The sequence below is a fragment of the Xiphophorus couchianus genome, chromosome 23 (assembly GCF_001444195.1).
Source record: "Xiphophorus couchianus chromosome 23, X_couchianus-1.0, whole genome shotgun sequence".
NCBI classification, from domain to species: domain Eukaryota; kingdom Metazoa; phylum Chordata; class Actinopteri; order Cyprinodontiformes; family Poeciliidae; genus Xiphophorus; species Xiphophorus couchianus.
In genome coordinates this window covers 13,756,262-13,778,472 of record NC_040250.1, presented here as the reverse complement: position 1 = coordinate 13,778,472, position 22,211 = coordinate 13,756,262, and the positions used below count along the sequence as shown (strand labels likewise).

General features: G+C 39.1%; 3 protein-coding genes across 3 annotated transcripts; all 3 read left to right on the top strand.

The window, feature by feature from the left end:
- Positions 1–258: 258 nt before the first annotated feature.
- zdhhc24 (zDHHC palmitoyltransferase 24) lies at positions 259–5,123 on the top strand. The gene is made up of 3 exons (XM_028009318.1): positions 259–865; positions 1,858–2,135; positions 2,355–5,123. The coding sequence occupies exons 1-3, from the start codon at positions 561–563 to the stop codon at positions 2,645–2,647; spliced, it is 876 nt and encodes a 291-aa protein (XP_027865119.1). The 5' UTR covers positions 259–560; the 3' UTR covers positions 2,648–5,123.
- A 453-nt stretch (positions 5,124–5,576) lies between these two features.
- LOC114139386 (kinectin-like) lies at positions 5,577–10,266 on the top strand. Its single transcript, XM_028009317.1, has 12 exons — positions 5,577–5,728; positions 7,411–7,458; positions 7,565–7,723; positions 7,860–7,971; positions 8,102–8,152; positions 8,338–8,415; positions 8,782–8,838; positions 8,921–8,980; positions 9,110–9,174; positions 9,262–9,421; positions 9,694–9,758; positions 9,867–10,266. Exons 2-12 carry the CDS (start codon positions 7,436–7,438, stop codon positions 10,057–10,059), a joined length of 1,023 nt encoding a protein of 340 aa, XP_027865118.1. The 5' UTR covers positions 5,577–5,728; positions 7,411–7,435; the 3' UTR covers positions 10,060–10,266.
- Positions 10,267–11,121: 855 nt separating this feature from the next.
- Positions 11,122–22,123, top strand: LOC114139385 (sodium/potassium/calcium exchanger 3-like). Its single transcript, XM_028009316.1, has 17 exons — positions 11,122–11,529; positions 11,660–11,758; positions 13,252–13,328; positions 13,427–13,501; positions 13,719–13,803; positions 14,410–14,513; positions 14,942–15,016; positions 16,034–16,059; positions 16,138–16,191; positions 16,284–16,420; positions 17,307–17,395; positions 18,051–18,297; positions 19,263–19,429; positions 19,510–19,624; positions 19,881–19,993; positions 20,861–20,926; positions 21,109–22,123. Exons 1-17 carry the CDS (start codon positions 11,421–11,423, stop codon positions 21,217–21,219), a joined length of 1,749 nt encoding a protein of 582 aa, XP_027865117.1. The 5' UTR covers positions 11,122–11,420; the 3' UTR covers positions 21,220–22,123.
- Positions 22,124–22,211: the final 88 nt, after the last annotated feature.

Below are 22,211 nucleotides of genomic sequence, written 5' to 3'. Positions count from 1 at the left end.
TACTACTGTTGTTCTTATTAATAATAATAATATTAGTAGTAGTAGTAGTAGTACAGGGAATTATTAATAAAGCTAATTGTGAGGAATATGCACGTGAAACTAAACATGTAATGGATTAATTTAAATATCTGGATGTTATCTGGGTTTTAAGCTAATGTAAAATAGATGCAGAAAAAAAGGTAAATATTCTGTACGAGATATGAAAGTTTGAAAAAGGCGGAGGCAATTTTAATAGGCGGAACTGTACTGTGTTGTCCCCCTCCGGTTATATTATCATGTAGCACTACATCTCGGACGTGATTTGAGATAAATTCAACAGAGCAGTTCCTTATCTAAAGAGTAATATTTGATTTATTTTCAACAAAGATTAACATGATTTCGTATGTTAGGCCAGAATAATGTTTCCCGAAGGTTTGTGACTCAATATAATTAATTGAGAGTCGCGTAGCAAAGCGAACAGAGTATTATTTGACTAGCCGCTAGCTAACCACTGTGCGTCTGTAAAATCGCTCCTTCAGTACGCTGGCTGACCGCGTCGCGGTTTTAGTTTTACTTCAAACATGACCGGGTTGGGCAGCAGGTTGTTCTACAAGGTCGGGAAGCTTTGCGAGCAGCTCCCCGTGTTCCTCAACACCTTCCTGGTGTTCTCCATCACCGGGGAGGTGAGCTACCTGGTGCTGGTGGGGGCTCCGCTGAAGGCGGAGCAGCAGAAGACGGCGTGGTCCTCCTGGTGGAAGGCGCTGCACCTGCTGGGCCAGTACTACATGCTGGGAAACATCTGCTGGAACGCTTTCCTCTTCTTGAAAGTCAGCCCCAGCATCAAGGGGGTGTTTCTGGGAGGAAATGGACTGGGCCAGGGCTGGAGGTAAGGAAGAGGTTAGGAACCCGTCAGGAAATTAACACACACGCCTTTTTACTATCTTCTCAATTTCAACTCTTATCTGACGCAAAATTAAGTTCATTTCATCGTGGATCGTTCTAAATTAAGCAACAACCAAATTAATGAAGATAATGTTCTTTTATATTTTGATCATGTGTCATTATCCAAAAGGTCACATCAATACCAGTTTGTTGGGTAAAATATTTTTTGTTTACACAGTGATCTCATCTTAGCTTGTCATGCTTGAGAAGATAACTTTGGCTGAAAAGATCATTTTATTGTTTTCAACACACTGTAGGTAGTAATGTAGGTCTTTCTGTAAAACCTGTTGAAGTGTCTGGTTGGCATGCTAAAATTTCCTAAACATATAGAATTACATAATGTCAGTGCAGTATTATAGAGCCTTACAAAAGCATTAAATCTTTTCCACATTACTTCATTGTGTTTTGATGGGATTTTATGTGACAAATCAATACAAAGTCCTGCATAATTATGAAGTGGAAAAGGATACTAGTTCAGAACAAAATCTTTACAGAACAAATTGCAGTTACAGTTGCAGTTCTTTTGGGGTAAGGGTTAGCTTTCCACAAGTGGAGACTGAATTTTTTGTGTCATTATGCTCCTGTCCTGCAGCAATCCCAACTAAAATGGTTGTTTTGAGTTTTCACAAGTAAGCAAACATATTGAGCTTTTTCTATTATAGCTTTCATGTGCAATAACAACATAATTCTCCTGATTTTATTTTTAAAAATTCAGCACAATGTTGGTTGATATTACGTTTATCTCAGTACTTCTTATCTAAAGTTAATAAATGCTTAATTACCGTCTTAAAATTTTTAATAATTTGTCAATGGAAATGTGTCAGCTAAAATTTCATTATAAAAGTTCAGTTTGTATTTTTGTGATACTGTAGCAAAGTAAAACTATCTTAGACATCTTCAGCATTAAATAATATTTTGTTTTCTTTCGTTACGCAGGTACTGTTACACGTGCGAGACACACACGCCTCCTCGCTGCTCCCACTGCTACGACTGCAAGGTGTGCGTTCTGCGGCGGGATCACCACTGCGTCTTCTTCGGCCAGTGTGTCGGCTTCCGCAACTACCGCTACTTCGTGTGCTGCTTGTTGTTCATGTGGTTGGGTCTCCTCTACGCCATGGTGATGAATGCTGAGGTCTTCATCGTTATTCTGAAGGAGGGCGTGACTCTGCACAGCATCCTGCTGCTGCTCATACCGTGGATCATGCTTGTTTCAGGTCTTCTACAGATGCTGCCTTTTAGCTTTTGTTTGTATTCTTTGTAGCTTTTAATATTAGCTCCAAGTTGGATTCGCTTCGAAATGTTACATTTATAGTTCTTTTTAATTAATTAATAGCTAAGGAAAACAATTTGTAAAAACAGACATTTTGGTTCAGACATTCTTATAATTACCTTATTTGAAATTATACAAGCTAATATCTTCCTTTGTTTTTCAGGCCAAGTTTCAGCCCGGGCCTTCACCTTTGCCTTTATCGCTGACACCTGCGTTGTAGGTTTCCTGCTCGTCTCCGCCTTCTTTTTCTTCCACCTGTTCTTGCTGTTTCGAGGGCAGACCACCAGGGAATGGTACTCTTCTCGCCGCCCCTATAACCTGGGTCTTGTTAACAACCTGCGGCACATGCTGGGCCTCCGCTGGTACATCTGCTGGCTCTCCCCGCTCATCCCATCACCGCTTGTTGGAGACGGGATAAACTTCCAGGTCACAGGATCGCTGGAACCCTGCCAGTAACATCCAGAAGTCTGGACAGAGTCTGAGTCTTTAGTGGTGATGGTTTATGCTGACAGGAGCAGCAGCCGGAACATTACCTCGGTTTAAGAGGAGGTAGCTTTGGATGGGATGCTGCTTAGACGCTTGGTGGTGGTCTTATCGTTTGAAATTATTCATCAGCCTATTAATTGCGCTGAGAAGGTAAATCAGGGGTCGACCTGAAAATGGTATCTGCACCGGTTAAGGCTAACCTCAGATACTTACTCAATTCTGTACAACACTGAGCACTGAACATATATTTAAAACAGCACTGAAGTAAGAATGTACTGTATCAATGATTAAAAGTAAATGTAGAATATTAAATCTTTCTTAGAAGGCACTTGCAACTCACAAATGTGGTGATGTAGTTTAACTTTGAGTGGACTTTTTCCTAAAGACCTAAGCTGCCTAAATCAGTTTCACTCAGATTTGTTTTGCACTTTTCCTGATTAAACTCCAGGATATTCTTCATCCACTTCTGAGCTGCTGCTGAATATAATCACAGGCCTTTAGTGGGGGCTGTTTCAAGCTGAACAAAAATATCTATATTGAAGATGCACGATCGGATTCAGGTAAAGTTTCAGCTTGGCCAGCCTTAAAAAATGATTATAAACTCAAAATTTTCATCGTTTTTGTGATGTGTAAACACGAGCTGCACTAAGCAGATTACTCTTCAGTCTGCAGAAGTCTAACAGGTATTTTTAATAACATCAAGGTGTTTAATGTAAAAGCAGAGGGAAACAACAACACGTAAGAAGTTAATTTGAAGGAAACTATTTTCTGTGACACGTTAAAACTTTGGTGGTGTTTACTTAGGCTGTAAGAGAGAAAAAAATTCCTTCACCTCATAACAAGAAGGCTGAGCAATTGTGCATTTTTTTATTTTTTTTAGCTTTTCCATACAGTGGCTTTTTTCAGCCTCTGTTAGGGAACCTGCTGGATTTAGAAATTTTGTCTGCCTTTTGTAAATCTTAGTTAAGATGAGGTTTTGCATTCTCTAGGGAATACAGACAGAGACAGTCATTTATACTAACTGTGCTAATCGCTAATATATGATGCTAAAGATGGTTTTAAATGTCAACTTTGTAATCACTTTGTCTTGGTTTGAAGGTCCTGTCCACATTTGTTAATTAATTGTTTTTCTGCTCTTTTTGTACCCTCTTTCATATTTAATTATATTTCTTGGTGGCAAAAACATTCAGACAGGATATCAGGAGATATTTTAAATATAAATTATGATTAAAACCCACTTTGCACTTGCCCACACTCTTTTTCTGTGCTAGCAACCACAAGGAAAATGGAGCGTTTTTGTAGGTTATTTAACATTTGTCTCAATTTGCCCTGACTTGGTTTCTGTTCAATTACTTGTGTAAACTAATATGTACACAACCTAATTCATGTCATGTATATTGTGCCAAAACCATAGAGATTAAAACGATGGAGTTTTGTGTAGCTGATCCTTAAAATAATAGTAAAAACTCTGCTTTACAAGAACTCCTCACACAATCGGACATCAACTCTGATGTTAAAATAAAAGAAAATCAATGACCAGTCACTGTAAAAAGGGTATAAGAAACATTTTCATTATAGCTCTTAAAGAGAAGTCAGAATTGGCTAAAATTGTTATCGGTAGGTCAAAGTTTGATCAGAAATACTAGTGGTGCATCTCTGACTTTCACATTTATTCAAAAATTCTCTGACAGAGTGTCATTTTTTTTGTTTACAGATTGATGTCACATAAGGTCATCTAACAAATCCAGTATTTAAAATGATTGTATTACAGTGGTGTGTCAACAGTTTGTTTCATAGTTTCTAATTTGTTAGTGTTTCTGGCTGTCAGGGACTTGAGCAGCATTGTGTCATTGTACCATTCCCTTCTGCAACAGCAAACTGATCTTTATAACTTCCTTCCTTTGCAAGGTGACAGTTCCTATCTTAATCTTTGAATCAGTCTCTTTATGGTTGATTTTTTTTTAAGTATTGTGGAGGCTGATAATTTCAGCATGTTATCTCCTATGGTGCCCTGTTTCAGTCCAGTATGTAGAATTGCCCTTGGACCGTGCTAACATGTCTTACTGCACTTGATGCCAGCTTTACTTTCATTACTTCGCCTGTATTTTGTAATTCAAACTCTCCTTGCCTTAAAGTGAATCAACAAATCACAAGCCTTGGGTTTGACAGGTTCTTAAGTGTTGGTGAATCTAGCAAAAACTGTTCAGTTTTATTTGTATTAATTTAAATTGTTTTGAAAAAGATTGCTGTTTTTTCTGTTGGGTTTTGTTGTTTAAACGTCCATCAAACTCTGACTTGAGATGCTTTGCTGTTTTTATTATTTTGTATCTGCAAATGTGTTGTGTTGAAATGTTTACTTGAAAATTGTTGTTCAGAAAAGTGTTTTCTCCTACTTCTGCTTCAGAGTTTCTCAAATGTTTGATTAAAACTATGGAAATCAATGATATACCTGTTACTCCTACTAAACATTTGTGAATGTAATTCAACAAGAGAGAGACTATCCTTAAACCTGAACACTAACCCTACAGGTTCCTTCAGGGAATGTTCCTTACAGGTACAACAGTCTTATCTTCTTTAAGGAATGTTTTACACAAGAAGAACATAGTTCTTTGACAAATAATGCTTAGGGAACATCCTTTAAATGTTACTAATTTTCTACCCTTCAGAGAACCTTTCAGGAATGGTCTCTTACTTGATCTCAGAAGGCTAGTTTAATCCATTTTCTGAAAACTATCAGGGAATTTTCTCTAAAACTAAATGTCTTCAACTTTTACGGTGTAACTTTCAGGGAATCTTAGAGAACCTTTAGGAAATTGAGGGAATAAAACAAAGATTAAAGACACAAAATCAAAAAAATCCAGCACAAAGTAGCTAAACATAAAAAATACACATCCCTGCAGGGTCCCTGTACACTTTACTGTAGTAAAAGTTAGATCTAAACTGAGCTTATTGAGTATCGGTGTGCGGAACGGAAGAAGTCCGACTTTCAACGGCCGCCATTGGGAAAAGTTCCTGACAACTGCCACACCTGTTGCTTCCAGGTTATTGTTGGTAAGATTTATTTTTTGGTTTTTTTTCCCCACAATTCTTGTTATTTATTTATCTGTTAACAGTTAAATTGGTGGGACATTGTGAACTAGAATCGGGCACAGACGTGAATTCACAACCAATTTAAAATTTGCGCTTCTCAAGCTAACAGCCGTTTGTCGGCTTCGGGCCACCGTCTCAACTGTCGCTAACGATTCCGACGCCATTACTGACCTGTGAATAATGGCTGTGAACCGCGTAAAACATCCGTTTCCCTTTCTTTAGCTTTGCCACGGAGTTTAGATGAAGGATGTGTAAATATTTATCTCAAAACTGGACGAAATCATTTGCATTGTAGCTTATTGTTTGACTATTTTAACATCCGTTAGTTAGATTACCCGTAGTTAACGTTTTCAAAATTAGCTTAAATACAACAGCTTTTATACCATGTTGTAATAAATGCGGGGTTTAGTTTATTTTTAATTAAACCCTGTGTTATAAAGGTTATAAGTGTTTGGTTTTTTAATTTGGAAAAAAAAAGGTTTTTTGAAATACCCAATAAAGTTCAGTAACATTATAAATCACAGTTTTCTTTCTCATTTAAGTTTTTAACAAACATCCGCAGGTGGTTTCCTAAACTCTTACGATCTAATCAGTTGATAAAGACATTTTTCTTGTCTGCTTATAGGAATAGTTGAAACCAGAGAAACATCCACCTTTTTTCTCACTGTGAACTTAAATGAGACCAAACATATCTTGTTTTAGGTCGGCTAGAAGTACCTGAATTATGTCTATTTGCCATAATAATGAGATCAAGAGGGAGGATTATTTATTAAACCTGTGCTCCCTCAATTGGTTCCTCTTGATGTGAAGAAGCAGCAGCTCTGACACCGTCCCAGATGACCGAGCCTTTATATCTAAGGAATCTCAGATAATCCTTTGTTGCAAAGTAATTTTTTTCCATTTGTAACCATCATGTTCAAACATGACAGGGGGCATCCACACACTGTTCCCACAAAGTTATGAGAATGAACATTTTTGCTAAGCTGGAAGCTTTAAAATTTCCTTTCACAGAAACAAAGGAGCCAGGCCCAATTCCTGAAAAACAGCCCCACACCCTTATCGTCTCTATGACTCAGTTTTCATTTCTCACATTACTCTCAGTTAAAAGCTGTTCTCCTGGCCAATGCCACGCCCAAACCAAATTCCCAGAGGAGGATTCATCACTCCACAGAACATCTCTGTTGTTCCAGAGTCCACTGGTTCAACAACTTTGTGTACTGATTGAATTACATTTTGTGATGTAAAGCTAGGAGGCATTCCATGAAGCTCTTTTTGTTTTGTCCTTGAGCTAATTTAAAGTGTTGAAAACTCCAGCTAATTAGTCAGGAGAAAGTTGGGGAGTAAAAAAATGTGTGGATGGTACATCCTTATAAATAAAGGCCTGTTCATATGACAATACAAGTCTTAGATTTACTGGATGCAGATGCCTTCAAAGTGAGACTCTAAACCTTTATTCGTTATAAAGTTGTAGTATTTTAAACTGACTATTTTTTCTAGAATAAAAGACTTTCCCATTGTTGATTTAACTTTATTTCCTGTCAGTGTTGGCTTTTTTTTGTTGTTGCTTCTTTTAAAATGTAGGTATATTAAAACTGATGCTGTGAGAATTTCTCTATCATCACTTTATTGATGTATTTTTGCAGCACAGGGGAGTACTTGGCCAGCCCGATGGACATTACAGAGGAAAATATGTGTGTAATGCTCAATAAACAAAAACATCTATGCAAACACACACACACACACACACACAGGTTTAATTAAATGATCAATCAACCTCTAACATTTTGTTTTGTAAAGATCCCGAATGGATATGCTGGAGAAAATAGCTGAGCTGGATTACAGCCAGAGTCAGCTGAGGGAACTGAACACTGAGATGAGGCACTGGCTGGATGTTGCAGACGACGACATGGCAGTGCTGCGCTCAGAGAATGCCAGCCTCAGGAAACAAGTGAAAGAGTGGGTGCACCATGCCGTCTGTCTTCTTTGACTTCCACTCTTTTAGAGTTCAACCACCACAAATGCTGACCCAATGACTTTTTAGTCGCCGTGGTGAAGAATCTTATTTTCCTCTTTTATTCCTGTGTGTCTGCAGCCTGGAGAGGATCTTCAGCGAGCTTCAACAGGTTGAAGTTGAACCTTGTGGGCCTCTGTTGCCCGATGGCCTGGATGAAAATAAAATCTGTGAAAAGAAGATTCAGGATTTGGTGCGTTAATATCAGATTTATTTCCCTACCTGCATAAATGTAAATATGGATTAAATGTATAGACAGGTTGCTTTTTTCAGCCGCCTCTAGTCGTCATCACTTTTATCTGATAGATGATGTTGTTTTGCAGGAGAAGGAAACATTAAAGGTCCAGGAAGAAAATAAGGAGCTAATCACCAAGGTAGCGATATTATTTTGCTGTTTAGATTAATCAGCAGTGCTTAATAATGCATTTCTATAAGTAAAGAAATTGGGCATTATTTCTATATAAAATGACTTAAGATGCATATGTTGGCTTTCAAGTTCTCCAATTCAAGGTTCTGCAAAGTGAAGTCTTTCATTTTAAGACGTTTCTATCCTTTTCAGATAAAGATCCTTAAACAAGAACAAGAGCAAGACAAGATCGCTTTAAACAAGCTTAGGACTGAATTTGAAAACCTTGAGGTAACTCAATAAATAATTTCTCTCTATATATATGTTGAAATCCGTGTTTTGGTTTTGATTTCTTCCAAAGTCTTCTCAAACAGGACTTTTTTTGCCAATTGATTTTTGTTGGAAATGTGTAATGTGTGTGTTATAGGTAATGAAATACCTTCACTCTAAGCCACAGTGATTTGGAAATGTATTACTCACTCCCTTTAATGCAGGTTACATTTCATCTTGTTGCAACCACAAACTTCAATCTGTCTTTATTGGATTGCATCACCACAAAGACATACATTTACTTTTACAAATATTTAATAAGATTCGCAAATTTCATTAAACGGACAAATGGGCTGCAACTCTTTGTCATGCGGTGTGCTCTATCAGATTGGAGTGGAGGAGGTTCAACTAGAGCTGCAGCGAAGGGATGAGCTGATTCATCAGGTAGGAGCACAGAAACCAGAGTCAGCAGTTCTCTGTTATTCATCACTTCATATGGATTTTTAACTATGTATTTGTTGGACAGAAAACCTTGCAGTTAAAGCACTTGGAGGAAACCGTGGAGGAATACTCAGAAGTCATGAAGGCAATTATGTTTACAACCATTACTATTCTAAATGAAAGCAGTTTTGCTTCACACAAGGTGTTCCCCAATCTGAGAAAAGCTGAGCATAAATCATTCTTGATCACAAGTCCGGTTGTTTCTGTGCTGCAGGACCTCAGGCTGACGAAGCAGGAGCTGATCCACCAGCTGGAGGAGAGACGAGACGAGGCTTCATTGTAACCCCGCCTTTCAGATCCTTAACATTCACAGGATTCTTACAGGGCAGGTTCCTCTTTCTGAGACGTGCTGCTGTTTGTTGTCAGTGCTGCTGTGACTGAGGCAATGAGAGAGGAGGAGGGACAGCCCAGTCCTCACCTGTCCATAGCAGAGGAAATCCAGCACCTCTTCTCATCTGCTGGCATGAATTTCTGCACAAAAGACACCATGCATCCGATCTCTGTGGCATCTGATCTGGACGACAATGTAAAATGCTCAAAGTTTTGTTATGAATGTAGTAAAACGAGTCTTGATGAATAACTATGCAACCAATATTTGATGAATAATAATGATTTATTGCATTCTCCAGACTGAAAATACTTCATATGATTTACAGAGTATGGTTCATCAACTGTGATTTCATTTTCTGCATTGCCGGCAGTAGCCATAAGAGTGCGCCGCATTCAATCTGTGTTTTTCAGAAAGTCCTGTGTGAATGAAGTAGAAGAAATTAACCTTGTGTTGTATTGTATCTGCAGATAAAGACTGGTGAGAAGGAGCAGCTGGAACCTCCCCGTCTTGCAACTAACCTCCAACCCAAACGGTACGTTAGTTTGCAAATATAATCAATATTTATGTTCTGCATCCAACTTTTCTCCGATGTTTAGTTCTTGTACGTAATTGTTTTGTGTCTTTATCTCTCTCCTGACAGTGGGAGCAGCTGTGCTGTTATCTTGAGGGCCACCATCCGGAAGCTGATCATGCTGTGTATCTTCAGCATGTGTGTTTTGGTCTTTATATTTTGTGGCTGCTGGGTTCGAAACGCTGGCAACTTTTTCAGCAACAGTTTGATAATGTTGCCGCCCTTCGTCAGCGTCCAATATGAGGCATTACCTCCCATTTAATCTATCGTCAACCTGTTTCAAGTTTGAGCTCGGGTTGTTTGTAGTTTTTAAACTGCAAACTGCAGGAATTTAACTTGAAGAACCTCTGTATTTGTATGCTAAGCTATATTTACACAAAAGTAAAGTTGCAAAATGGCCACTTCAGTTTGAGTGTCTTGTTAACCTGGTGATGCTACGGCCTACGACAATAAACAGTCTTGGGGGAAACTGCTGACTGTGTCCAGCACTCTGTCAGTATCACCGTCCACAATGCTAAGGTCACTGGTAAAGAAGCAGGTTGTTCACAGAGTGATACATCCAAGAATATCAATAGAAAGTTGTGCAGAAGGAAAAAATGAGATGGGAAACAAGCAGCAAGGATGAGTTCTGGTTTGAGAGGATTATAAAGCAGAAGGCTGGAGCAGTTTGATTAGTGTTGATTAATGGTTCAAATTCAAAAGTACCTGTACCTGATTTTAATGACCAAAACCCCACAGAGAATCTGTGAAGAGAAACCAGACCCAACAAAGCAGTCAAGAAACCTCGGCAGAGCCACAGGCTGGTTGCCTCCATGCCACGCTGCATTGATACAGTAATTCATTCAAAAGGAACCCTGGTTTCACTGTACATGAAAATAATTTTTTTCTTAATTCATCTTAGGTGATGGCTCTAATTTTCTGAGGAACTGATTTGGGAGAATTATTTTAGCTGTAAACCATAATTATGAATGAATACTTGAACTATAACACTGTGTTTAATGAATCTTTATATGAGTTTCACTTTCTGAACTGATTATTAGTTGTTCATCGATATTTTCATGGGTTAGTGTACATTGAATGCAGAGCTCTCATGGACCAAACCATTATTTACAAAGTAAGAGTACATTTTTTTGAACTCTGGAAATTAGTCCTAGTCTTCATTTATGATAATAATCACACTTCAGCCATGCTGATTGGCGCATTAAGAGCTTTCCCCCTCGTGGTTGACCCACCCAGCCGAGTTGAAGGAGCTCTGCTCTGGAGGAAATCAGCCCCTCCCGGTGGGGAGGATCACAAACTGGATCCCATTTGGAGCAGAGTGGATGCTGAGACGGTCCGAGTCGGGGGATGTTTATAAATAGACGCTTGCTGGTGATTCATCAGCTGCTCGTGTTCGCCGCATCCTAACTTGGCCGCCGCTGGATGCTGATGACGGGCCGCTTCGCCTCCTGTCACTCTGATGGAGCTCCGACACGGAAACGCTGAGGAACGACAAATCGGAACCGGAGAGCAACAGGCCAGTTAGATCCGGTTCGGAAGAGGAGGGGACCCGCTGCGGCGGCGGCGGCGGCGGCGGTGGCATGTTCTGATCGGAGAGCCGGAAGAGCAGCTGCTGCTGGCGGGATGAAGGCTCCGCGGAGACCGAGGCAGACGCTGCTCCTTCCCCGGCTGTGTGTCGGCGCGGCGGGTCTGCTCGCAGCTGTCTGGGTCTTCCACCTCTCTGAAATTACAGGTGCTCCAAGAATGTGGTGTCTTCTCGTTCAAACGCACCAATTGCATTCGAATGAGATTAGAGGTTTTGTGAAATGAAATTTGATTTAAACTTCATCCCAGGAGCAACGTGGTTATCTGCTTTATTCTAGGTTTCCAGGGCCAAACTGAGGAGACTGGCAGGCACTTCTCTAAAAGAGAACTCATCCAGCAAACAGAGGACAACCACAATGGCAGTATTTCCAGATCTGGTGAGACTTTCCTGTCTCTTCCGCTGTGCCATTTCATGTTGCACTTTACATCTGCAACCATAATTAGGCCGAGAATTTGCTGTTGTTGACGTGCATTTGTTTTGTTAATTGAGTGAAAGTGTGGCGCCTCATCTCTATTAATGCGTTTCATTCATGTCTGCTTGATGTGCCTCCCTGTTCATTCTTCATTTCCTCCAACTCTGCACATCTAGATGTTTGAACACGGTCAGGCCTTTGAGGGACCCAGTTGCTAGGAAACTGAATGCTGCATTTGTGGTCGGATGTTGCTGCTTCTCTGTTGTAGTTCAAAGTGCCTACATGATCTGCTGATTGTAGCCAACCTGTCTGCCACTGGAGCTGGTTGGCTCTTTGGTTTATTCGGCAGCAGACGCACAAAAATGATCTAATTTATTTGAGAGTCGTTTTTAGTTTCTTCATTTTGCTGTGTTTTGACAAGTGAAAGAAAAAAAAAAATCCAAACTGTTTAGAGTTTGGATTTCTTTCTATCTTCTCAAAGGAAGTTAGAAAGTAAGTACATTTACCACAGTCAGCCCTAGCTAATAGCAAACTTTACACCATGTAGATAGCTCTGCAGACAGAAGGGCCCCAAGAGAACTACAATCAAAAATGGGGTTTATGTTTACAGACTCTTGATAATTACGGATGCTTGTGTGCTGTGTGGACCACTGGGTAGATCAGGTGCATGAAACTACCAGGCTTTGCTCTGGTTTTTGGTTCCATCCCGTCGGTCGCAGCAGACGGCTGCTCATGCAGGGCAGGTTCTGCTGGAGATTTCGTCCTGTTTAATGAGTGTTTTCCTTTCCTTAACTTACCTTTCATTCAGATTTATTGAAATAGTGTTTTGTTATTGATGATGAAGTGTACCGTGTGAAACTTCATCATCCAAAAGAAATCATGACTTTAGGATTTATCTCACTTTAGTAATAAGTAATAGTTTCTTTGCTTAGATGCTGCCAACCCTTACCTTTAGTGGAGATTTTTATTAATCATGACTCACTACTAAATTTTAAATAAACAAAAAACATTTGGCATAAAGCTTCTTGGATGATTGTTTTTTTGCTTCCCTAAAAAAGGATTTTCTTGCAGGATTCAAATCTCACATATGTTCTCTCAACGTGGTTCTTTCTCTGTATTACAGAGACAGTGAGTGGATGCTTCCAATGAACCAAATGAAATCGTAAACATTAGAATTTTTTTCTCTGGCCTTTTTCAAGAACCACACGAGGCGGCTTTTTTTCTTTGAAAAAACGTAACCTGGTCAGAAAAAACGCAACTACACTAAATGGAAAACTCTGGCTCAGAATAAAACTACAAACAGTTTACATTGTTTTTGTCTAGACAGTTATTATGGCTGGTTTCACTCATGTCATCTCATGATCGACTAATCTGCAATTTTTTTGATATTCGCCTCTTTCTCAGATGTCCTTAGTTCATCAGTTATATTCATATCCACATTCTCCATCTTTTTCCAGCTATACACGAGTTCCCAGAGGACATCTTTACTCTGGCTCAGAGGAGGCAGGGAGCCATGCTCCTGCATGTTCTGTGTGTGAGTATCAACTCAGAGGCAGACTGACAATACAAACTTGTTTTCTTTCTCTACAAGAATAAATTGCCTTTGATCATCTCTCTTCTCCTTTCTAATAGGCGATCTACATGTTTCATGCTCTGGCCATTGTGTGTGATGTTTACTTTGTGCCATCACTGGAAAAAGTATCAGAGGTAGAAAGATAAACTTTAGAACTGTGTTTTGAAATTCAAACAGTATGCTTTATTCTGAGAACTAGCTTTGTCAAAAATCGAAGCACTCAAAATTCCCTTAGTAAGTAGTATTTTTATGAACACTTAGACACCCTAAAAATCAAAATGTCAAAGAAAGTTAATATAAATTTGGCATCTTACGTTATTTTCTATCCAACTGTTCCCTTATTTCCAACAGAACCTCCAGCTCAGTCAGGATGTTGCCGGGGCAACCTTCATGGCAGCTGGGAGCTCCGCCCCTGAACTCTTCACCTCTCTGATTGGTCAGTGAGATGCTGATCTCATCAGTGACGTTTTGATTAAACTCTGACATGTTCCAGTTTAGTTATCCACTTATTGGAGTCCAGTTTGGGCTGTGAAATGTTAAATCAGTGGAGGCATCTGAACAAAATGTCCCACGGCTTTCATAACTATGAACATTAGATGCTTACAAAGACCTTTTTGTTTGTTTGTTTGTTTGTTTGTTTTTTACTTGTAAAATACATGCAATTATTTTTAATGCTAATAACTCTGGTCCATTTTACGGCTAAAATTCAAACAAATGAAGCAGGTTCAAACTATCGCATCGCTTTCTTGGTGAAAACTCACATTTATGAAGTTGAAAAACATATTTGTGAAACTGTGTGTTTAATGGAATAATTTTTTTTCTAAAGTGTTGAAAAAGTTTGGTTTTTATAAATACAAGTATTTCAGCAAATCTAACACTGTGTTAGGATCACACAGTCAGTGGAAATAAAAAAAAAGCAATTTTATCTGAAGGGAAAATAGAATATATATTTCTATTTTTTAATATGTATTAGAGAGAATTGATGCTGTTCATATTGTCTGAATGAATGTCACGGTTGTGCTTACTCTCACTCTGCTTTCAGGCGTGTTCATCACAAAGGGAGATGTTGGTGTGGGGACTATTGTGGGATCAGCGGTTTTTAACATCCTGGTCATTATTGGGCTCTGCGGCATCTTCTCCGGACAGGTTTGTGTGGCTTTTATATTTATTACCACAAATCCATAGTTAGAGACCCAGACTGCAGCCTATTTTAAAAGCAGCTCTTGGCACAGCAATATACAGAGTCTCACAAACGTTTTTATATCTCTGAACGCTTCTACATTTTGTTACATTGCGACCATAAACGTTTAATGCATTTTATTTTGGTTTTTTGGGTGATAAACGAACACGGACAGTCTACAACTGTGGAGCAGAAACAGTTTTTTCACAAGCTAAATGCAAATTTTGCTCTTATTTTTAAATAAATAAAAACAACTGCAATATTTAAAGGTTCGTTAGAGAACACTAGTAACTGTCTTAATGTCTTTTTCCTACTTTGTATGTAAATATCTGGTTTTGATTGTAAATCCCACTCTCCACACAACTTTTAATGTGTCCTTTCTCTCTTCCCGTAGCCCATCTCTCTGAACTGGTGGCCTCTGTTTCGTGATGCTGCTTTTTACATCCTGTCCATAGTGGTGCTTATTCTGGTGAGAAACCACATTGAGTGTTTAACTTCTTTTCCTTTTCACCACCAAATAAAACACAGAACTACATGTTTGACTGAGTTAATATGGAGCTCCAATGGTGCCATAATATAATAAAAACCTAACCAAACAAAATGTGATTAATTGTGCCAGTAGCTTTAATAATTTGTAAACTAATGAACAAGTGTGTCTTGACTAAATATATATAATCTAGTTTTATTATTTCCAGATCACATGCTGCACTGGGCGGGACTAATCCTGCCTCATTGTGGTTAAATACATATATCTAATGCTTTTCTTTTATTTTGTCTCTTTTCTTTATTTTATTTTCTTCCCAACATTTTATTTCCTTTTTTATTTCCATTTTTTCTTTTATTATGAAATGTACATGTAATTTCAAATGTAAAAAATAAGTACATTTAAAAATTCAGTTATTTATCATCACCTTACCAAATTAAGGAAGTAAGGGTTTTTTTTGCCAAAAGTGATTTTTTTATTTTTTTTTTGGCCTAAATCATATTTTTAGTAAAAGTAGTTGGTGATTTATTTTGGGATAAATAACTTTATTGTTATATTAGGAAGAATGAGAATATTCTACTGTTGCCCCTTAGTCTTGGTGAATTTGATGTTACTTTAAATACTATTTTTTGTTAAAATTCCTTTGTGTTCTATTATGATTAAACTAATATTTTTTTCTCCCTGATTGACTAGATGAATATAGAAGCTCAACTTTCTGAGTCTGACATGAACATTAAATGCTTATTCATCATTTTCTGTCCTGTCTACAAATCTGGTTATTGTTCAGGATTGTTGCCATCTTCAGTGTTGTAATAATGCAAGAAATCAAATAATTTTTACCATCTAAAACGCAAGAAATAACATAAGATTTTGAGCAAGACCTACAGTACAACTCAGAAAGATCCTAAACCAACAAACAGGAAACAGTTTAAACTTTTTGTCTATTAACAGACCTAAAAGGTCTGTTTTTGAGCTTTAACTATTTGTTTTTTGTATTCACAGGTGATCTATGATGAAAAAGTCCTGTGGTAAGTCTAGTTAAACTTTTTAAGTGAGGAATCTGTTGTTTCTTAAAGCCGATCCACAGACATGTTTGAATGTTTTAGGTGGGAGACTATCATCCTGATCTCCATGTACGGCATCTACATAATCATCATGAAGTGAGTTTCTTCACCTCACCTTCCAGATCAGAGCTGATTCCTGCTTTATGCCCAACAGAGGAAGCAGCGTCCGTGTGTTGTATGTTGTGCAGGTTCAACAGACGCCTGTGCTGCCTGGTGGAGAGACACTGCAGCGTGGACGGTCAGCCGTGTCTGAGCAGTCTGCGCCGGACGACCGCTGTCGGAAACGTCGGAGACGGCGAAAATGACATGGTGCCGCTGAAGCCAGGTGCAGCAGCACGTGTTTGTGCGCCTGTGTGACGTTCTCATCAACATCAAAAGCTTCCCTCAGTGTGTGAGCAGTGCTCAGAAGACCCGGTAGCACAGATTAGGCTGCCAGGCAAAGATTTCTGTTTCCCCGTGGATTTGAAAGAGGCTAAAATAAAACTGACCCTCTTCTAGTTCTCCGTCATTTCTTTAGTTTAGTTTAGTGACGTCTTAAGTTTATTCTACTTCATTCCCTTTGAGCCTTTTCATGTTTTGTACTATTGCATTTTCTAAACTTCAGCGTATTTTTCTTGGATTCTATGAGGAGGTCCAACACAGAATAGTGCAAAAATGTTTACAAGAAATATCTGAAAAGTGTGGCATGCATTTGATTTTAAAATCGGGGGAGGGGCTTGCAAGTTGGTTGAACTTTCCAAACTGACATTGTTCAACCAATTTGCTCTAGAAATGAACTAATTAGTAAATAGAGATCACCTGTGTGTAATTTAGTATCAGATTGTGTTTGTCGAAGATTAAGGGTTTGATCAGATTTCAGGTGTAAGCCATAACCCAATGTTTTTAAGGATGGTCAGTCTGTGGAAATCAACCTTAGGCTGCAACTGGATGAATTTACATTTGTGTTATTCAAAATGTTCATCAGTGTACTCCAAGATTATCTCAGATACTTTGTTGCCACTTGAAATTGATATATTTTGCAAATTATTCATTCATGGGACTGGATACAAATACGGGCTTCAATTTTCAGATTTCATCCCAGAAATTCCCATTGAAACACTTGAAGTTTATGGTTTTTAAGAAATAAAAGTGTAAAACTTCCAGCTGGATGGAGAAGAAACCCCCCCCCCCAAAAAACATTTGCGTTGCTTTGTCTCTTTTCCTGTCCGTAGACTCGTGTGTGGTGGCCGGTCAGGACTCGGGCGTGGCGCCGGCGGATGAGCTACCGAACCTTCGCTCTCATCAGCTCAGCTTCTCAGAGGCAAGACGCAGTTTCATCACGCCACAAGTCCCCCGTACATCCGCCCACACATGGCATCACGTTGAGTTTTCAACAAGATCTGCAGCAGAAACACAATATCTTACAAAATATTTGTGGTCTCGTTTCTAAGGCAAATATCACACTTTAAATAAGACAAAACTAACTTACAAGTAACTTTTCAGCAAGATATATAAACTGGATTTAAGTCAATAATTCCTTTTTCTAAAACAAGTACTAATTTCACTGGCAGATTATTTCACTTATAACAAAACATTTTCCCATAAGTGAAATAATCTGCCAGTGGAGCTGGAAGTTTTTCATCAGTTTTAAGGAAATATTTACTTGAAACAAGCTAAGATGTTTGCATGAGAAAGCTAACTTTGCATTTTTGCAGTGAGTTCACAACCTTCACAAATCATCAAGCTGGATGTGTCACTTAGTTAATGAGTCTAATTCATTTAGAGATATTGATATTTTATGGATTTCTGGGTGTAAATTATCTTCCATGCCAGATTTCAGAGCAAGTTGTGTATGTAAGTATTTTTTTACGTGCTCTGCTGGAAAAACTTCACCTGCCTGTTTTCTGCTTTCCTTTAGACGAAATAATTGCAATAAATATTTCTCTTATTTCTCATCTTGCCTTGCTTTCCCACAGAGGCAGAGGCTGATTCGAGCTCGGGTGAGCCCAGAGGAGGGCGCATGTCCGGGGGAAGAAGGGTCGGGTCCGGGCGCGACCTGGGGGAGAGAAAACGGGGCGGCAGTGGAGGGAGAGAGGGAGAGGGGTAAGGAATCAGGGGGAGAGACCGGCGGGGGCGCTCAGCTGAAAGAGGACGAGGAGGAAGAAGAGGATGAGGAGGAAGAGGAGGAAGAAAACTCTCCTTTCAAACCCTTCATCCTGCCACGTGAGTGAGAAATGGCTGCAGCACGACGGAAAAGGTTAAATTATTTTATGCCTTAAAGCTGCAGGTGAAATGATCTGATTCAATGTTGTTTGATATTTACTTTACGGAGCCCTCCAGGGGACATGGGACAATTTTCTCTTTTGCGTTCCCTCGCAATACTGTACTGATCAGTTCATGCGGCATAATTGAATACTGCAAGCCTTCCTTACGGTGGCCGCCGTACTTTCTGCTTTAATATAAGGTTATGTGAGGTTTTTCCATGAATGTTAATCTCTTTGTGAAATATCTGAAGTTTTATATCGTTTTCTTTAGAATAGAAAGGCACCACAAACCTATGATATAAACAGAAACTTTCCATAAGCAGGAAAGAAATTAAAATACATCCTAATTTGGACTATTTCTGAGTTATTATTGCGGGTAATAAGTCATCTGACAGTATTGATTGTGTCTCTGTTGTGCTGGTTGTCTGAATGGTTTAAAGAGCCGTTTTCATGTTCAGCACCATCTCAACCTTAACAAACATAAACATGCAGTGAACAAATCGATTTTCAATCAGTTTTTTGCACCAAAGACTTAATAATAATAAACACGTTTTTACTGCGAGAGACAAAGTCTGCGCTTGATTTGCAACAAAGGAAGAAATGGGATATATGAGATGCAGTGAGGGCGGAGAAAAGGTTTCAGGGGACAGGATGTTGTCTGTTCAGCCTTTTAACTCCTAATCTCCATTAGAAATGCAACTTGAACCCTGAATGCTTCCTGTGAAACCACACCTACTTTCTGCTTTGCCCTCTGTTAATATCTCACAGCTTATCACGGGTTTTAAAGGCTGAGGAAACTAATTACAAGGAGATGACACAGAGGTTCGCAGACACATTTAGGCCGTGCCGTGTAAATAATTTAGAAGTGGAGATGAATGATGCCGATGGAGGGACAGTCAGTGGCTGTTTTCCGTCTCTCTGCAGATGGCTGGTGTGTTCGACTGAAGTGGCTGCTGTCCTGGCCTCTCAGCTTCCTGCTGCACTGCACCATCCCCGACTGCAACCAGCCGCGATGGGAGCGCTGGTACCTCCTCACCTTCCTGTCCTCCACTCTCTGGATTGCTCTCTTCTCCTACCTCATGGTCTGGATGGTACGAAACGCGCACCGACATGCACACGCATGCACGCATAAAGTCATAAGTCGTAAGCACACGTCTTCTCCCCGGTGAAGGTGACCATAATCAGCTACACACTCGGGATCCCGGATGTCATCATGGGCATCACGTTCCTGGCAGCTGGCACCAGCGTTCCTGACTGCATGGCCAGCCTCATTGTCGCCAGGCAAGGTGCGTGATGTCGTCCACAACAACCAATGTTTCAGGAACTTCATCATCACTGTGTAACAGAAAGAAATTATTTCTGCGACAACCTTACAAAAAAGCTTTCAGATTATTTTCTGCACAGAAAATTTCAGTCGTAGACAATTAACGAAATGCCTGAAGGCATGAGATGATGATGATTGTCTTCCTGCAGATTTAAGATTGTTAAGCTTTTGTGTCGCTGACGGTTTTAACCTTCGTTGCGTGGTTTTACACTCTGCAGGGATGGGCGACATGGCCGTGTCCAACTCCATTGGGAGTAATATCTTTGACGTACTGCTGGGCCTGGGCTTCCCCTGGGCCCTGAGGACTCTCATAGTCAGCTATGGATCAGTGGTAACTCCAGCTGTCTGTGTGTGCAGCTAAAACTGAGACTACACCTGGCAACTAGACGAGAATCCAAAGCTTTGACTGTCGTTGTTTTTAGCTGCTACTTACAGCCCACATGTAAAGCTCCAGTCTGTTCAGGGCTGCACTTCAAGCTACAGTGTTTGAAGTGCAGGAGGAAAAAAAAAATCACACTTAATAAACCACAGAGGTTTTGAAATATTGAGATGTTTTTACAGATAAGCTTTGTTTCATTTGCACAGACACAAGACAAGAATTGATGAATGATCTCCATTCTAGTTTTTTACTATTTTACCTCAATCTGCATGATGGCCATGTAAACATTTAGCACCATATACATTTATTTGCACTCTAAAAGATGTTAAAAGTCTTTAAATAAATTCCTCTATTTTGCAGTAGCATAAGCTCACGCTGCAAATTTTCTGTTATTTTTTCTCTATTCCATTAGGAAAAAAATCTCATATTAAGAAATTACTAATGCTAACTACAACTATTGTCATTTGCAATAACCTATAGTTAATAATCAATAATCCAACATGATGTTTTGACATGATGCGCCTTGTCTTTTAGCTACTCATTGTAATGAGAAAGAACATTATATCCAAGTAAAGCTGATTTTTTTTTTATCTTCATAAATTATGAAACAGATGTAAGAAAAAAGTTACTAACTTAATTTAGTTTAATTTAAGTAGTTTTTGGTGCTTCAAACAAATGAAATCTTAAATGCTAATTTGTGAAGCTTTTTAGAAAAATAGATTTCTTTAAGTTACATTTTGTAAAAAAAAAAACAAAAAAAAACCCCCACAAGGATAGTTTAAAAATGTAAATAACAATATGTATTTTTCTATATTTAAGGTTACGATCAACAGTAAAGGCCTGGTGTACTCTGTCATTCTGCTGCTGGCCTCAGTCACACTCACTGTGAGTAAATCTGTCTGATCACAGATCATTTCCTGTGTTTCCTCTCCTGTCACTCTTGACTTTATCTGTTTTTGTCTCTGAGCCTGCAAACACCTGATTGGATTTTCTGGAGATTAAACTCAGTGCAGCGCAGCATCACATGAAGTTTTGTCTCATTGTAGCCTGTCTCTGTCCGTCCTCAGGTCCTGTGTGTCCATCTGAACCGCTGGAAGTTGGACCGCCGGCTGGGCCTCTGTCTCCTGCTGCTTTACTCCATCTTCCTTCTCTGCTCCGTCGGCTTCGAGCGGCTGTAGAGCTGGAGCGAACGCGCCCCGTAAACACAGACAGGTTTCCTGACTTGTTTTCCTACTTCACTGACGCCGTCCCGTCTTCTCAAACACGTGTTTTGATTTTGTATCCTCGTGGCTCTATGCGTTACTGCGACACCGGATGTCTGTAGGTGATGTTTACCTTTGATAAATGAGTATTTTAAATAGTTTTGTACTAAAGCACTTCAGGACCCCAGAAGAAAAGCGTTTCTAAAGTGTCAAATTTATATACCTGAACCCAAAAGTGAGTTTGGAACCTCAGAGAGAAGATTATAGTGGGTTTAGGTTTATATAGTTGCTTCCCATTTTGTGCACTTTTATCATATATGCTTAGTGTCACAGTTTTTATCTCACTACTGTGTTTGTTATTGTAAACAACATAGCATGTCTGATCCCGATGTTTGCACAAAGTGACTGTTATCCTGCCTAAAAGCTTATCAAGTCAGAGTGTTTGGGTCACATTCCTAACGTTTAAGTGCAATAAAATGTTACGCACAGTTCCTCCTGAAAATGAATCACCTTTGTTTTGCTCTCTTGTTCCTAAATCTAAACATCTCAGCAGAATCTGATCTGTGGATGGTGGAGTAAAACCGGCTCTTTGCTGATATCCAAAAAGAAAACCCTCACGTACATTGAAACAAATGACCATCTAATTATTTATGAAGAAAATCATGACATTAATTTGTCAAAAATGTTAAGTACTACTTATTTACTTGAGTATTTTGTGACACAGTTGAGGTTCATATGTGTGACTTCTTGTATTTCATGTAGAAGAAAATAAACCTCCTTTTTGTAGCCATTTGCTGGAGCACTTTCAGTGAAAAACTGATTTAAATTTATTCTCTGCCAAACACAAGATGATATTTGAAAATAAAACTGTCAACACGAACTGCTCCAGAGATGTTTCTTTGCCACAGTCATTTTTATCCTGCTTGTTTTTTGGTTTTTTTTTCAAACATTGTTCGGCGATGAAGACC

Bases quoted from the DNA above. Each gene is read 5' to 3' on its own strand.
- zdhhc24 (XM_028009318.1), top strand. From the start codon at position 561: ATGACCGGGTTGGGCAGCAGGTTGTTCTACAAGGTCGGGAAGCTTTGC. The intron at 866-1,857 runs GTAAGGAAGAGG...TTCGTTACGCAG, and splicing joins GGACTGGGCCAGGGCTGGAG to GTACTGTTACACGTGCGAGA. The intron at 2,136-2,354 runs GTCTTCTACAGA...TTTGTTTTTCAG, and splicing joins GTGGATCATGCTTGTTTCAG to GCCAAGTTTCAGCCCGGGCC.
- LOC114139386 (XM_028009317.1), top strand. From the start codon at position 7,436: ATGGACATTACAGAGGAAAATAT. The intron at 8,153-8,337 runs GTAGCGATATTA...TATCCTTTTCAG, and splicing joins ATAAGGAGCTAATCACCAAG to ATAAAGATCCTTAAACAAGA. The intron at 9,175-9,261 runs GTAACCCCGCCT...GTTTGTTGTCAG, and splicing joins AGACGAGACGAGGCTTCATT to TGCTGCTGTGACTGAGGCAA.
- LOC114139385 (XM_028009316.1), top strand. From the start codon at position 11,421: ATGAAGGCTCCGCGGAGACCGAGGCAGACGCTGCTCCTTCCCCGGCTG. The intron at 17,396-18,050 runs GCAAGACGCAGT...GCTTTCCCACAG, and splicing joins ATCAGCTCAGCTTCTCAGAG to AGGCAGAGGCTGATTCGAGC. The intron at 19,430-19,509 runs GTACGAAACGCG...TCCCCGGTGAAG, and splicing joins CCTACCTCATGGTCTGGATG to GTGACCATAATCAGCTACAC.